The sequence below is a fragment of the Rhopalosiphum maidis genome, chromosome 3 (assembly GCF_003676215.2).
Source record: "Rhopalosiphum maidis isolate BTI-1 chromosome 3, ASM367621v3, whole genome shotgun sequence".
In the NCBI taxonomy this organism is placed as follows: Eukaryota; Metazoa; Arthropoda; class Insecta; order Hemiptera; family Aphididae; genus Rhopalosiphum; species Rhopalosiphum maidis.
Window position 1 is genome coordinate 31,595,664 of NC_040879.1, and position 18,202 is coordinate 31,613,865.

At 30.7% G+C, this 18,202-nt stretch overlaps 1 protein-coding gene across 1 annotated transcript in view; it reads left to right on the forward strand.

Moving 5' to 3' along the window:
• Nucleotides 1-4,615: 4,615 nt before the first annotated feature.
• The window catches only part of LOC113555941 (homeotic protein distal-less-like), a 105,860-nt gene continuing 92,273 nt past the window's right edge, over nt 4,616-18,202 (forward strand). Inside the window, exon 1 of the mRNA XM_026960577.1 lies at nt 4,616-5,631. Coding sequence (XP_026816378.1) covers nt 5,151-5,631 — 481 coding nt within the window. The 5' untranslated portion in view covers nt 4,616-5,150. The remainder of the gene's footprint in view (nt 5,632-18,202) is intronic.

An 18,202-nucleotide genomic window follows, 5' to 3' on the forward strand; every position in this document is an offset into this window, starting at 1 on the left:
TGAATTTATGAGTTAGTATAATAATTCATACTAACCCATAAAATGCATGGATTATTTACGTTGATTACCTATATATAATATATAGGTATTTCAACTTATTTTTGTAAATTTTTATAAAACGCATTGCATTTATACATCAAATTTAAATAATTATAACAATGTTAAATTTTAATATAAAAGGTTTATTAATATGTTATATACTGTGTAGTACACAATTGTAGTCACCCTCTTTGAACTTTTATAATAAACATAATAACTATCGATTACTGATTAGGAATTGTAGGTATCTATAATAAAATAACATATATTTGGTATTTATATATGTATAAATATCTATAAATTATAATATAACACAAACACACACACACACACACACACACACACACACATATATATATTTCAATAAGTTCAAATTATATAACATACTTTAATATAATTATATATAAATTATTAAATGATAAGTGAAAGAGAACAAAACAAATTAAGAAATAAAAATAAATTATACACCTATATATTATTATGGCTACTTTACTAGCACTTTATAATATAGAAAGAATATATAAAGTTATAATTTAAAATCAATGCGTTATTAAAGAGATTAAAACATGTGTATAGTTGTACTTATAACCTACAGGAAGGAGCTGAAATTATATAAATTTAAAAATAATACTCAATTTTTTTTTTTATATAATATAATTATATTCATAATACACTTATGGAGATAGTATAAGTGAATTATTATCAATAAGAAAACTATGCAGTTTATATTATTTTAAAATGATTGAAATATGTACAGTTATATATAGGTAGAGTATATAATAAATATATACTGTATAATATATATATATTATTATTATTATTATTATACCTCCTTATAAAGTATTAATTTATCAACTGGCCATGTGCGTGAAGATTTTTTGTGTGTACCTTCAAGATAAAATACACACAATTACGTTTGACTGTATATTCATTAAATATTACGTTGTTTTCTACAGTGAAAAAATATAGGTATGCATATATACTATGTATAATGTATATATATATATATATTATATAAACATAAATATAAATTATATATATATATATACTTTTATAAAAACTTAGGAAAACGTACATCTGTCTTGTCCTTGAGAATTTTCCGTCCTAGTTTTTAGATTTGAAGGTTTTTTCTTTTTCGAGCGGTATATAATAATAATTATAATTAGGAATGATATCATGTAAAAATAAGAAACACGTGGAATTTAAACATAATTTAAACGCGTGTGATTTCTTCCATAACCTTACCCTGCAGAGCTCATTACTCGTATTGTGTCTTTTCCAAAATACAGCTATACTATATAATACATATAATATATTTGTGCTTTTACAGACTACTGAGATTTGAGAACAATTATCATAATATACATCTTCTCAATTTCCACATACAAGTATCCCTTTATACATTATCTGAAAATAAATAAGCATTAACAAATGTATACAGTGAAGTATACCTTATTTACAACAATAGTATGATACGCCACTGATACTATTATAATAGCAATATATGTGTACAGAATTTGATAACATGTCAATATATATATTTATATGTACATATAGGTTTATGGCTTTGTATGCACGTAAATATATATATTATAATAATTTGAAAACATATTAGATATATATCATAAATTAAATAACACTAAATTCATGTTTAATCTTTGTATAATACGTAGTATATAAAAATTGTACAATGCATCTTCATTATATTTAATGAAGATTATTTAGTATTTAATATTAGGATATAATTTTATTATCCCATGAAAAATTAAATGTTCACGAAGTCTGCGTGTATCCTTCTGTACAGTAATTATTGTACCATCATCATCACCAATATGGAAATTGGATAGTTTTGCAGAAAAACGTCAAAAATATATATTTATATATATTTACTATATATTAGCTTTATACACGTATGTATGAATAATATCTCAACTATTGAGGACGTTTTTTACTCTGTAATTATGTCTTAAGATATGTTTTAATTAACATCCCTTCAAAAGCAATACAGCATGTTCCTATATAAGCGTAAAATAATTACATCTATAAATATCATTATTATATTATAATAACTATATAAAATAACGTTGCCAAGCTGTTTATAAAAGTAATCTTTTCTCCATACATATTAATGTAGTATAATATGTATATAGTTATTACTAAATTATAAATACTGTAATTAGTTATGATAGTATTGATGATAAAGATAAATTAAAATAAATTTATGTTTATAATATATTAATCAACTTGTTTTTGCGGAAAATAAAAAAATAAATAAAATATAGGAATATTAATATAGGTACCATTATATATAATATGTTATATTTGTTAACGCGTTATATATATCATATCTATTGATTATAATTTTTTTAAGAACATTCATTGATGTATTAAAAAATGGTATAAAATATTTTTTGAAATAGATTCTTATTATACTTTGAAACGCAGTTGATGATGAAAATCTATGTATTATTTCATTACAAATAAGAGAAAAATACAATTGATAAGAAAGTTCATTAATTATTTTTCGATTTTCAATTTTTTTTTTTTTGAATACCCAAGTATTCTAGCTATATACATAATTGAACAGTACTTTATGTTTTACACTGCAATATATTTACTATAATACACGAAATTCTATGAATAAAGGTAAATTAAAAATATGTACAAGTACCTATTATATTATCAATATTAGCATATTTATATATAATATATATTAATATATATTTATAATATACTGCAGCTAGCAAACGCGTCAGTGTACGTGGCGAATATAATAATAAAGACCAAGTGACACATTTTGAATTAATTTTCACGGTATCTGTAAATTTAAACTATTACACGATGGATTACAATTTACAATATTGTATATACGCATATGCTAAGCGGTTTATTTATATATAATGTACATATTCTATACATACACATATATATATTTTACGATTTGTCGTTGAGATATTTAAGGTTTTAAGGATATTTTTAACCATTATACGTAGTGATGAGTACTTATGACATAAAATATATTTTTATTTTCATTTTTATAGCAAAAAACTATAAAATGTTGATTGAATAATTATATTTAATAAATATAATGAAGACAAAATATATAGTCTACTCGCATTCAACTATATATATAGTTGAACACAGGGAGACTTATTTTTATTATATGTATATAATACAATAATATGGACAATGATTCAATCTTAAACAAAAATTAAAAAACAAATTTTATGTCGTGCATACTCGCTACAGTATAATGGAGTAGCTAGACAAAAAAATCTTCGAAAACCTCGACGGTCAATCGTTTGGACAGTACCTATAATATATACATATTATACGTAAAGTATAATATTATTCACACTTGAAACACATATTTGGTAACTATATTGGAAATGATTTTATGAATCTCGAAAGACGATAACATTATTATATATATATATATATATACATAGGTATATAAGAATCTTTATATACTCATTATGACGGGAACGCTTTACCAATACCACTACAATAATTAGATACAGAGGAATACGTTTCGACAAAACGATCGTTTTGCAGCAGTAGGTAAGTACATAATATTATTACAAAGGCATGTGACGACTGAAGCATATACATATTATTATACATTGTAGATGGATATGATAGGTACATATTCCGAACGGGATGAAGTATACAGAAACAAAACCACGAAAGTCGGAAATGGACGCAGGCGAAATACATGCACATCCTTCAATATCGTGTAATGCTTGTATATGTTTCGCGTGAAAATCGTTGTGCGGTTCAGAAAAGCCGATTCGCGTCGAAAAATATTGTTATCGTCGTACGCGCGCGTATTATTACGAAATACGTATGGGCGCGTATAACACGCGCATGTTACGTACACGCGTACGCGGACAAATGGCGTCGGCTGCGGTGTCGGCGGGTGGGCGGGTGAGGGTCGAGAGGCGTCGAGCCGTCGTACGACACTGGACGAGGCGGGGGTGGGCGCGGCGGCGACGGTGCCGAGGCTTCGACCGCGGCGCGCGCAAGGGAGGGGGATCGGTTTTTCCGTGACGGTGCGGCGGTGAGCGCGGCGGTCGTCGGTGCGACGGTGTCGGCCGCCGGCCGGCGGGCGGGTGGTGGGACGAAAAGAATCGACCGCCGCCGCAGCGCGGCGCGCACGCTCGCCCGTCTCGTCGCGCGCACGCACCCACAATCGAGCGCACCAGACCCACGTCGCTACGGCGCTAGCTGACGGCGTGGTGGGGCGTGGAGCGCGGCGTGCGTGCGTGAGTGCACGCGGCGGCGGCAGCGTCGACCGAGCCGGGCGCGAGTGGGAGTGCGAGCGTAGGCGTCGGTCGGCCGGTGGGGGGGGAGGGGGTGACGGCGTCCGGGGCCGGCTGGGTCCGCGGCAACGTTCCCCACCGCCGGCGGCGCGCCGCGACGATGGCGGACGACCAATGGGCGGGGGACGCGGCGGGGTCCGCGCGCGCCGTATCCGCCTCCTTTACCGGACCGGTCCGACTGGTTGCACCCCGACGCGTCGTGCGACATCTCTCGGCCGGTTCATTGCGAGGTCGTCCGTCGAACGTATCGCGTCGTCCGTGCGCACGTTACCGTGGTCCGTCTCGCCGTCGCGTCGTCGTTCGCCGTCACGTCGCGGTTTTTTTTTAATATTTTTAATTAATCATTGTTTTGAATTTTTTTTTGACGCGGTCGTTTTTTTTTGCCGACATCACACGCGCCCGACCGGCGTACGCAACGCATACCGTTACGTACATTGTTATTCGGAACGCGTCGTCGTCGTCGTGTGTGTGCGCCAGTGCGTTCGTATCGTTCCGCGGTTTTTCCGTTGAATTTTTTCGGCGCGCGCGCGAGTGGAAAACAAACCGCTCGTTTTTCGCGTATAGTAGGTACATCGTAATATCGTTGTACCTACACACTGCACCGGAGACGCGCGCGCGGCCGCTCCGGAAACACGTCCGCCGCCGGTCGAAATTGATTTCTCCACCCGGCCGTTGTACCCGACAGCCATCACGCTGAATTACGGGGAGATCGGGAGCCCGTTCGGAGGGGGCGGCGGTGGAGGCGCTAACCAGCAACAGCAACAGAGGTCCACGGGCACGCCGTCGTCGATGGCCGGTGGCGACGCCATGGACGCAACGGCTCTGAGCACAGGCGGACCGGGTTCCGGCGGTGGCGGCGGCGGTGCCGGTGGCGCCAACGGCCCGGGCGGCAACAACGCGGCCGTCGGTGGCCAAGACTCGCGCGGCGGAGGCGGCGGCAGCATAACGCCAGTGCCCACGTCCAAGTCGGCGTTCATCGAGCTCCAGCAGAACCCGTACAACGTGCGCGGCGTTTACCACCCGCACCCGCACGCCCATCCACATTTCGCGGCGGCTGCCGCGGCCGCGGTCAACCAGCACCACAACAGCCCCACGCAGCACCACGGAAACGCAGCGTCGCTGCAGCCCCATCACCACGACGGTGCCGGCGGGTTCGGCAGCCCCAGGGGCGCCATGTCCGCGTACCCGTTCCCGACAATGCACCAGAACTCGTACTCGAGCTATCACATCGGATCGTACACGCCGCAGTGTCCGTCGCCAACCAAAGAAGGTAAGACGCGGCGTATATTCGCATCATTTTCAAAATTAAACACCATGTCCGCACGTTTAGGATATCCCAAGTCGTTGTCCGTAGAACCTGCGCCGAATCGTTCAGATGGTTAGGGTTTAACCGTCTCTGATGAGATTTGGTAGGGGGGGGGCTGATTTTGACTTTGATTTTGGACACTTCTATATTTATGCATAGTGCAATAACGCATGTATATAGCTACTTACCGCTGATGTGTTGAAGACCTGCTTTTCTGCCGTAATCCGTTATTCTATATGTGTATCAAGGATTATTGAAATCGCGTTTTTTTATAGGATTTTTCGATTTACTCATAAAGCTGTTGATCTTATTATGATTGAAAATATTTCGATTCTCATATACCTATTTACTTTATTTGCCCCGGTATTCGTTATGCTGTATATAGCCAACATCGCATTTCCGTTTTCTGTTGACGTTCTTATATACTTAGCGAGACTTACCACATTAAACGTACAATGTTAATATAAAACATAAAAGTTTATGTAGCTTTTTATGTATACGTGTAAACTTCTCAGTTGGTTTTTTTCAAACTGTCTTTCTCTCGTGCACAACATTATTGCGGGTTACCTTGTATATAATAGTTATATAGATAACAAAACTATTGGTACCTTGTGTTTAACCAAAAATGCAACATTTGGAAAACGATAATGATGTAATCCTTCTACAAACGTTTGCACATCATAAAAAAATAAGGTTTTCAAAAAAATATTAAAGATTTTTTACATCAATTATTCATGTTTATGAAAAAAAAAATTGTAAATAGTTTAGAAATATACGAGCCACTAGGATATATATATACATATTATCTTACTATATATATTATGCAGAACAGCATATAATATACCTATATATTATATATACCTATGTTTTTTTAATGAAATTAAATTTTATAAAATAAAAATGTGTATAAAAAAGTTTATTTATGGCAAATACTTCCAAAACTTTTTAAAACGCGTTTTAATATGTATAAAAAATAGAAATAATATAGTATTTTTCCGAAGATATGATGTGGGATAAAATATTATATTATATAGTCTCTCCTAAAACAATGCGCGATAATCGATTTATTCAGTCCGTCGTCCATATAAAGCACGCCGATTAGACCACACAGGCCGCATACAATAGGTATATACGTTTTCCCATTTACGAGAGTACCTTTAGATACCTATATAATAATATATTATATACTATGTGTCCATATAGATACTGCACGATCGACGCACGATTCCGCATATTATCGTGTATATAAACATATTATGGGATTATATTATCGCATATTAATAATAAGTCTCAGTAGCATAATATATCTTGTCGTACCTATCTAGTGGTATTTTTGAAATAGGCATTTTTAGAGTTAGATTAGAAAAAAAATATAGGCGATTATAGGATTGAAATTTTACATGTTGACGCGTAGGGTTCTTATTACCGTCATTGTAAAAATGTAAATGACTTTCCTCGCGGCAATAAACATTAACAATTTTTCCGGAGTGAAAATTAAGCTATCTATACCCATATTATATAGATATACCCATAGAAAGAATAAATTTAAACAAAATAAAAATTAATTACTCAAGACGGGCTATAAATTTTAATTACTCGTAGACTTCTAGTTTCAATAATGTGTGTAAATGATATAATAATTTAGTGACATACACAGATACTATGTATCTTGTAGAGTACATTTATTATTGATTAATTTATTATTACTAGCTATAATATAACATAGTATATTTTATTTTTATGAAGCGTCCGTGTTTATTGTTTCCTTGATACAATAATATGGTGTTAGATACATGCTGTTAGAATAATTGTTTTCAATTGTTTTTAAAAAAAAACCTAAAAACGAATTTAAAGGTGATAACAAATGTAAAAATAATATATTACAATTATTTTATGTCGATTCGCGAACATAGCAGCAGTATAATAAATAAGTATCTATCACATAATATTATACAGAAAAAAATTTTGTTAAACATATAATATCATACTGTGTTCACGATTAAATATGTGTACCTATATATATATATATACGCTGTTCATATAGATTAAATATGTCGAACCTTCGTGATACATATTTTATATAAATTATTATTATCTGTATTCTGTATAGAATGTGATATTAATGCGATATATCTACTTCTATAAATTGATTGTAACTTTTACTCGTTAATTTCGCACAATATACTAATATACTAAATCTACATAATATTGTAAGTTTTCCTATATTATACTATATACAATATATACATTAATATATGTATTATACAACAGTGCAATTGACAATATAATTTTCATATTTCCGCGCTGTTATTTCGTTTCATTTTTTTTATATCGCTGTTATAATTTGTATAATATAATACATTTATACCTATATACTCGTATACTATTATACCGTCGCAGAGACAAAAGTTTTAACTCGCGTACACACATTGTAACACGAGTATGAACGTGTCCGCAGATGACAAGTGTTTTTCGAATAGACGCAAACACAAATATCAACTACATATGAAGTACAGCCAAGAGTAAAATAATGTATAATATGCATGTCTGATGTGACATTATATTGAAACACTTATTGGAGTATTATTTTCCCTCGATTCGTTCGTTTATACGTCGATGATGAGTTATTGCAGTTAGTGCATGTATATAGGTTCATATTGGCAGAGATAATTATATAAGCACATATATATATCTATATAGGAATGCAATATTGAATTTTGAGAGTTTCTAATCACTTACAGTTATAATAAAGCGTTCACGTTAATACAAAGCTATGTATAGTAAACATGTCTTTTTTTTAGTTGTCGCTTAGAGAGGTTTTTATTTGTATTTTCATTAATCCCTACTAATGTTATAAAACAGGAAAAAATCTTATGATATGTTCGAGCCAACGAGGCTATAGTAATATTAAGTTCATATTTGGCATTATTGCGTAAAGTTCTTAAATGTGACCGCGCTTAATCGTATTATTTAGTATGAAAAGATCCCATAAAAATTCACCGATGATATGGAATGATCCCATTCAATCATATTTTACCGATATTGTATATTATTATAATGCGAGACGATAACAATGAGATCACAAACGCCACTCGGGTGGGCCACTCTATCGTATAACTCAACCCCAAGCTAATTTTTATTACCGTTTTTAATACATTTATACGCACGCGTGTGTATATGTCGTATAAATATATATAACTATATATAGGTGTATATTAATATACTCGTATTATACTGTTTAGGCTGTGGTGTGAGGGTCCTAAGTATATATATAATACTATAATATATATGCCGCAGCAGCACCCATCGTTCCCCTTTCACTCTTCGTACAGTCATCCCTATTATGTATATACCTATTCACTGTTATCGCCCTACCCCCCGGAATTTCGCCTAACAAAACGATTACCTACCATATATTGCACATTTCATCGTCGATATTTTTTTAATATAGAGTTAATAATGTTCACAGTGCTTTTTGTTTGGTTTAAGGCAGGTATATATGAATCTTGTTTAATATATGTATATTGTGTAATTACATCTTTGCACTTGAGCATAATGTGGGTAGGTATATTATAAGTATAATTTCAGTTGAATGCGTTTTCAACTTTTTGTTTTGTACAAAAATCATAGGTATATATATAATGTTTGATAAACGTTCCAAATTTTTTTTTATAATTCTCTAGATTGTTTCAAAGTTCAATGTAAAACGATAAATTATACTTCAATTGAATGACCTTTGTTCAAAACTACATGCGGATTATAAGTTTATATCACATTAGTTTATATTATACTAATTGCTATAGAGGCTATATATATATGCCTATGCTTATCTAGTATTTCCATTTTCAACATAAAGACAAATATTATTATATGATATGTTTCAATCCTAGTCCAGACATGATATCGGTAACTCCATACCGCTCCATCCTATCTATATAGGATACGTATAAGGTGTCAATCGCGATAATTAAATATCGTTTTCTATTCATTGTATACAAATTATACGCATGTGTGTGGGTGCGTAACATAATAAATTATATCGAATTTAATACTAAACAGCTATAGGCGTATATAATATGTATATATATTCACACAGTGTTATATTTATTATTTATATTGTAACGGTCGATTAATCGAAACCACGGTGGCTGCGGTTTTCAAATTTCATTATTTTCATTACACGCCGCCAAGACGACATGATGACAGATTGCCAGCAGCATAGATTTTAATAATACATCGTTTTTTATTCATAAAATTAGACCGCATGTTCTATCACGTCGTCGTCGTTAGTGATTAAAATCGATACTCTATGGAAAAAGATTACATCAATTCCCCGTTAGACAGCTTCTGCGCTTTCTGTTAACACGTAGAAAAAAAATATTATCTCAAATAAATACAAATTTTTTCATGAGAAATTATCACATTAAATAATATAATATACTAAGTATATAGTAATATAACATAATATAATATAGCGAATACATTATTCAAGGTTATAGGGCTCAAATGTAATTTTAGTCACTTTCCATTTTGCTAATATGGTTTTAACGTATAGTCGCTTAAAATATTAGCCAAGTTATAATCTACTGCTTATTAATATTGCCGATATTTCCTATGTGGTTAAAACATTTAGTAATTTTTAATAAATGATCAGTTAGGTACATAATGTATTATGTATTTATATTTAAACTTGTTCGAAAAATGTTTCATTTTTACAAATTAGTATAAGTATAGGTACATAATTATTAATTCCTTTATACATATATTATGTTTATCTATATTTAAAATTGAACGCTTTTACTACACAATTTGTAAGCTAACAAGATATACAGACAAAAGAAAAGAATTTATATTAGACATAGTAAAATTATCTTTATAACTATTGTAACTGTAATACTCGTTTAGCTTACGTTACATTATATGGGTAAAAAGCGATTCGATATAACAGCTAGTTGATTAGTTAAGTATAGTATAGCAATCTTTAATAGTATAATAAAAAATAATGAAAAATGTTATTCGACTTTTAAACTATTTTCGTGCCCTTCACTGCGGCGTAATATATATATTTATATATTAGTATATGTATAAAGGAACCATTAGATAAATTATGATTCACAGTTTTACGAAGTCGCAACAAATATATAACACACATATATATATATGTTGTATTCCGTATAGCACTTTAGTAATCTACCTATGTGGTTTGTAAATAAATAAAACGAATTAATTAGACCTATCGATATACTAGCGCGTAATTGCTAAGTATATTATATTTTGATCTTTATAGACATCGCTACGTTATAGTATATAATATTATATGTTTAAACATCATCTATTATTACCTATGTTTCTATACATATATATATATATATAATAATCTAATTCTTTAAATCTGAACCGCATCTACATAGGTATGTGTGTATGTGTTTAAGCGATGACAATATTGTCGCGCGTAATAAATACATGTGAATATAATATAATATGATGTGGACTTATTTTTTCAGTAGCATTATTGTACATAGAATATAATGTGTAGGTACCTATGTATATATATTTATCGGGAAACGAAACAATATGCACGTCGTCTTTTTAAGCGCACATACACAATATACCGTTCACATAACATTATTGTGTTATATTATATTATGATGCACGTCGCTTGCACGGCTATTCCGTTCGATTTACGTGCGCATATATATATCATACATATTATATTATACGTATATGCCTGTGCCCATACGTAAAAAAATGATTATACATTTTCGGTGTGTGACCGTGGCCCGCTATAAAATTTACATGCGTGTGTCATATGTATATATACTGTGCAAACGTATTATTGGCACATATATATATATATAATAAAATATGAATATAGACAGGCGCTGCAGAGTTAGGCACACTCTACAAAAATATCTGCTATATAGTTTTCGACCGTGTGTATTGTACTTGGTTACGAAAATGTTGCTATTGGTGACTGTTGGCAAAAAAAATAAAAATAATAATAATAATATACCATGTCGGCCGTGCGAGGTCTGCGCGTTTTGTGATGGGGGTAGCAGTGGGCAACTACCTCGCATAACCACCATCATATCTATATAACATATATAAACACCCCCGCGTGTACCTACCTGTATAATATTTATTGTATGTATATTTAATGCTCATAGCGCTCATATATGTGAAAACCGCATGAAACACATTAAACTTGTTTAGCTTACGCTATCACATGTATAACTATAGGTAGGTTTACGTGTAAAAGTAGCATATTATTAGGTAGGTATTTCGATTAAAAACAGCATTATAATATGTATATACGTTGTGTTATGCTGATTGTTGAAAATTCGTATTGAATATTGCGTAAATATGTACGGAACAAAAGAGTCTATTACGAAATAAATATATTTCAGTCAAACTTAACTTATCCTATATATTCGACAAAAAATAATATTATTCGCGCGATATTTTATTATTCGATTTTCTTGTTCTTATTGCATCAGATAATTAATAATCAATCGTGTTAGAGTATTCATCACTCGTTCGACGCAAGAGCAAGTATAGTAGTACACTAAAAATATATCCACAATATAACCAACCGTTATTTGACTTGTATGATAATAAAAAACCGATCGCGAGATTTAACGATGTCCAAGATGTTTGTACATATAATTATAAATCATAATTTTAATTTAAAGCGCATTATCGGTCGATTAACGACGAGGAATTTATAACGAGTGTAAATAAAAAGATTAACTTATCTTTATAAGAAGTACCATTTAAAGGTTAACAATTATTAAAATGTCATAGTCACATAAATTTAATATGTAGCATGTAGAATGTATATAAAATATAATTATATTATATTAATGGTTCTAATCATGCGTACTTGGATTTCGGTATACATTATATTAAACTGTGTTATGTATAATATATAAGAAATAAAAAAACAATATTATATTTATAATTAAAGATGTTCTCTCTATTACGAATACTATTTACTCACCATATTTTATATATAATATTATTATATAAACTCGGATTATCGATCAGATATTTTTTTTTCAAACAAGAAAATAAATTCGATAAAAGTAAGTTTTTAAGTTCATTGGCTTTTTGTGTAAAGTTTTTTGTTTATAACTTAAATACTAATACATGGGTTATATATTTATTATAAACTGAGTTATAATAAGGAAAAAAGGCGTGTTAATACATATAAATAAGACACGTCGAGTGTCATTTTATATAGGGAATATAATATATAGGGTAGTATTGGCACACGCCTATATGAAAATAAATAGTAAATTTATAGCGTTCTGCTTGCTTTTAACAATATTATGTTATACAGGTATAGATTTGAAATAAAATATGATATTATGATTTAACAGATTTCTCTTACCGTCGGTCACAGCAAAAATATAATATAAAAACTTCGCAATACGCTATTTTTTTTAAATTTTAAATCAGAACGAATCCGTATAAATATAGCGACTATATTTAGTATTATTATTGTTGTTACTATCATCATCGCCGTTGTCGTCGTTGTCTTATATAAAGGCACTGCTGCAGTTTGGTTACTGTAATTACATTAATTTGCTATAACGCGAAAACCATAAAAAGTAGGCCGGCAAAATAGCAATTTCCTGTATATTCTATAATGTCTTATACACAATTTAACTGAAATACGTGTTATTCGATTGCAGTCAAAGATAACGTTTCTGTATATTTTTTCTAAACGTTCAATAGGTACCTATAAATAATAGTCTCTACATATATACTGGATAGCTTCGTATTACGTGCAGTTCTATAGTAATAATGGGTGTATTTCGTCGATAGGGAGAGAAAAAAATGTAAAATTATTTTAGGTACACTGCAACTACTATATAGGTATAATATAATAGTCTATATGTTGCTGTATCTACAGAAGACTGTCATTATTATTAAGGTTTAAGAAATAGGCTATAAATATTATAGCTATATATTATGTAATATTATTCACTATATTATAACTGCAGATAATGCGCATGTGTTCACACCTCTATTGATAATTTTTAAATGTATAAAAAACGAATATAATTCAAATGTTTTATGACAAATCTATGTTAATCGAAATTCTCTCATCAAACATACATTTATATGTACACAATATATAAGTTATATTGCCGTAATTTTAATCAGTTTCAAATAAAATAATAAAGTATGACCGTATAATTTTAATAATATCGTCATCGGCCAACTTTGTTTGATTCAAATTATGTATTGATTTTAATTTAGTTCAATATCGTTGTTCTGTCCGTTCCGAGAAAACCTTCTCAATAAAATCGCATCTACTAAATAATCTATAAAACCTTCTTATTTATATGTATCTATAAAACACACCGTTTCACAATAATTAAATAAACTGTATAGATTATAATATATTAATTTATACATTATTTATATATGACATTTAAAAAAACGATTATCGATTAAATTTAATTGTAGAAACTTTGGTAAATCGTTGTTGAACTTCGTTTTCAAACAAAACATACATATTAGGCGTCGATTATTATTTCATTATTGTTTGAATACATTATCGAAAATCGATATGATTTAACACAATGACGCACATTATATGTATAATTATATAATGACCTTAATTGCCGGGAAAATTATCTACATCATAAATATCGCTATTACATAATAACAATATTTAGATGTACCTACTCAAAACCGCGTAAACGGGCTGTCGTATTATAGTATAATCGTTGTTTGTCGTTATTATACTTATTATTAAATATAATACGTTACCTATTTTCGGGGGAGTACAATGATAATAATGAGCTTTAATTACTTAATCGACAGCGCTGTGTTTACAGTCGAAAACGATTTCGTAAATTTTTACCTATACAGCGGCCAGCAGTGGATTAACTTGTAATATACGCACATGCAGTATAATATCATGTATTTAGATAGGTGTATTGGTAGATAGGTATATGATGTACATCTCGATGAGTATTTTATTATTACATTATACCGCACACGTGCCCCGAGGGCTTCGCTCATTATCTTGTAGAAACGCTCAGCTGTACTATTCTTATTATATTATTCTTTTAATCCTGTGTCGGGTTAGCTAGGTTTAAGCTACCTCGATGATCATCGAAACGATCGGTGGCGCTCGCTAATTGTTATATTGCCAGTAAGTTATGATCGCGATATATGGTTATACAACCTTTCATATTACCTATTATATATAATTGATATAATAATAAATATAATATATTGAAAATTATATTCGTTTTCGCAAAAATCAAAAATAATGCAAGCAATATTGTAAGTAGCTAATAACCATATTGTTTTGTCAGCGATGTTTAGATAAAATAAAAATACAAATACAAAAATAACTATATTATATTATTAGGTACTCAAAAAGTTAATAACCCGAATATAATACATATAAAATGATTTTGTTTTTCGAATACATTTTGATGATGAATATGATACGTGTTTGCGTGTTTCCGAAAGGTATCATCCAAATTGTTATTTTAATTCAATTTTATATATTTAAATAGCCTTCATGCCGATTATAGAATATATAAGACACGCACTATAATATTATATGCACAAAGCTATGATTACTATATGTGTAATATTATATGTACTATTTCTGGTTTTCTATTTTGCGCATAGCTATTTGTGTATTATTTACGCATAAGTCTATATATTGGAAACGAAATTGTTAATATAATACATTTATGTAGTATAGCTTAAATCAAAAATTCAGTCAACCGAGTATCATACAGATATTTATGTACAAACTGTAATTATTATTTATATAATCTCTACAAAATTTAATGTTAAAATTCCAAAGCAATTACTCATTCGTATAGGTACATAAAAAAACTAATAGTCAAAGATGCGTGCCAATGTTGTATGCATATGAATTGCGATCAATAATAGTATAATTATTGTTATAATCTACTTATCTGTTTTTTTATTGATATTTAATTGTGGTAAAAATATTTGGCTCAATGGTCATGAAAGTAATTAGTTGATAAACCCTAGACTTATAATTTGCATTTGTATAAAAAATAGGAGTCTCGTATCTTTATTTTTTACTGCGAGTGAGATAACGTTAATAAAATGTCATGGTGTTAACAAATTATAAGCATAGTTATTATTTTATTTTCCTAAAAATATCTCAAACGACGACGATGATAACTACATACAATATACTACAATATTTTGTCCGTAGGCAAAAGCACCCAAAATCAAAGTGCAGAACTATGTATAGTAGTTGATTTTATTTTTCAACTATAACCATACAGTTTTAATGTCCTAATGGTTCAAACTAGTTTCGAAGAAAATAATATTTGGCACTGTAGCCTTGCAAACCTCACGGTAATTTGTTCCAGTGTGTTTCCATGTGTTATATTCAATAATAATATTATTCACATAAACACTATAATAATATACGTCGAGGGACATGCCACACGCGTAGTTCTTATATCATATTTTTTTGCATTTATACTGATATATTATTGGTTATTATTATATTATTAGTGAATGACTAACTTAACTTTAAAGCAGACAATATCACAAACATTTGTATAAAAATAATAATAATATTTGTGATTAACTAGTCATTATTATTATTATTGATTATAAGACTCGAAGACAAAAAACCAACGAAGCTGTAATATCTAATTAAGTACATTGACCGTATATTAGAATTGAATATTGCTGTAATTTTAGAAGAATTTGTATAATACAATAATTAATATTTTATTATAATTTATTTGGACATAATTTATTTTTTCGGAAAATCGTTATTGTAATTTGATGTATACAAATTCACTTAACTATAAACTAGTATAGAAACATTTTTTTACAATTTTACAATTCTTATTAAGATATCATAAAACTTTAGTTCCTAGCAGTAAATTGACTGCACACGTTGTTTTTCTAGAATTGAAATTTGATAATCAATAACAGATAACATTGTTTGCACGACAAATATTAAAAATTAAAATTATTAACCAATACATATCAAGGATAACATAATTGAATTAAACACAGGTATTTGGTTAAATGTATATATTAATATTCTCAATAGATTTTAACTGACGTATCTTGACATTATATTATTTGACTAACTATTTTAAACAATATATGAATTTAAGACATTGACGGTAACATATTATTATATACGAGTATATGATAAAAACCACGGAGGGGTATATTTATTGTAAAGCGTAAAATCGTATTATATTCGTAATATCCATTAGGGAAGTAAAACACTTGGGAGATTTTTTTTTTACCATCCAAAAACTTTGGTTCGGCCCAGCTGCCATGCACACACACACACACACACGCATATATATATATAATGTAACATTTGCAGCTCTCCATTCTTTTATTTATGTATAGTTACGTACTTGTATAGTATATCATGTAAACCCATATATGCATACAAATATGTATATAATATATCGTATAATATACTCGTTGGATAATTGTTTTTCTCTTTTTTGCATTCGAATATTTACACCTCGACTTTCCGATCTCGTATATGACGGACCTATTGTTCTCCGGTTCCACTCAACTGCAGTGTAGAATAAGTGTGCTAGTGTGCGCGTTGTGTTTCTAATGGAGTGTGTGAAGTTCGTATTATGTTATAATATGGGAAAATATCATTGTTTTATTAAAAAAATAAAAGTATATACATAATATATAGATTAATACACATTTAAAATTAAAACACACATTATACTGTGTGCATATATTATATCGTAACTATATAGTATCAAATGATTAATGATTGATTTCTGAAATGTTAAATAGCCATGTAGAATAAAATTGTCAAGCTTCAATATCAATTTGCAATAGAGTCCGAATAATAGATAATAAAAAATACAAAAGTGAAGTGAATATATTGGCAAAATAATCATATATAGATAATATTGTGTATAAATAATATCAAATGTACATAGTTTTTTGAACCAAAATTTTTTTCATAATTCCGTTTTGTGCAGTATAATATCCAAAATTATATTATGAACAAAGTTCGAATTTAATAATTATCTTTGGTGGTTTTATACACTGTTCTTTTCACATCCTTCGGAGTATCATTATACGCATCAATATCCTAAATACTTACATAAATAATTGTAGGGCACATTGAGTGGAAAATTATCCTTATAATACTGTGAGACTACGTAGCATGTATTTAAAAGAAGAAGAATATTATTAATGAAAACCAAGGCCAAACGGTACGTAGGTACCTATCGAGTGAAGATTCGACAATTTTTCATTCGATTTTCTTTAAAATATGTATATCTCTGTATTGTATTTTATAAACGTATACCTAACGAATTTAATAATATTACGTGTGTAAAATCCGCGCGCGCTTGCATATATTGAATACAGAAAATATAATGTAACCGATGGAATTTCGTGTATAGTCATTGTGTGCACATACGGAACAATGTTGTTTCGTGTTAGACCTTGTCACATTTTCACGCATTATTATTATATTCGTGTGCATGTGCGCAAGTGTGTA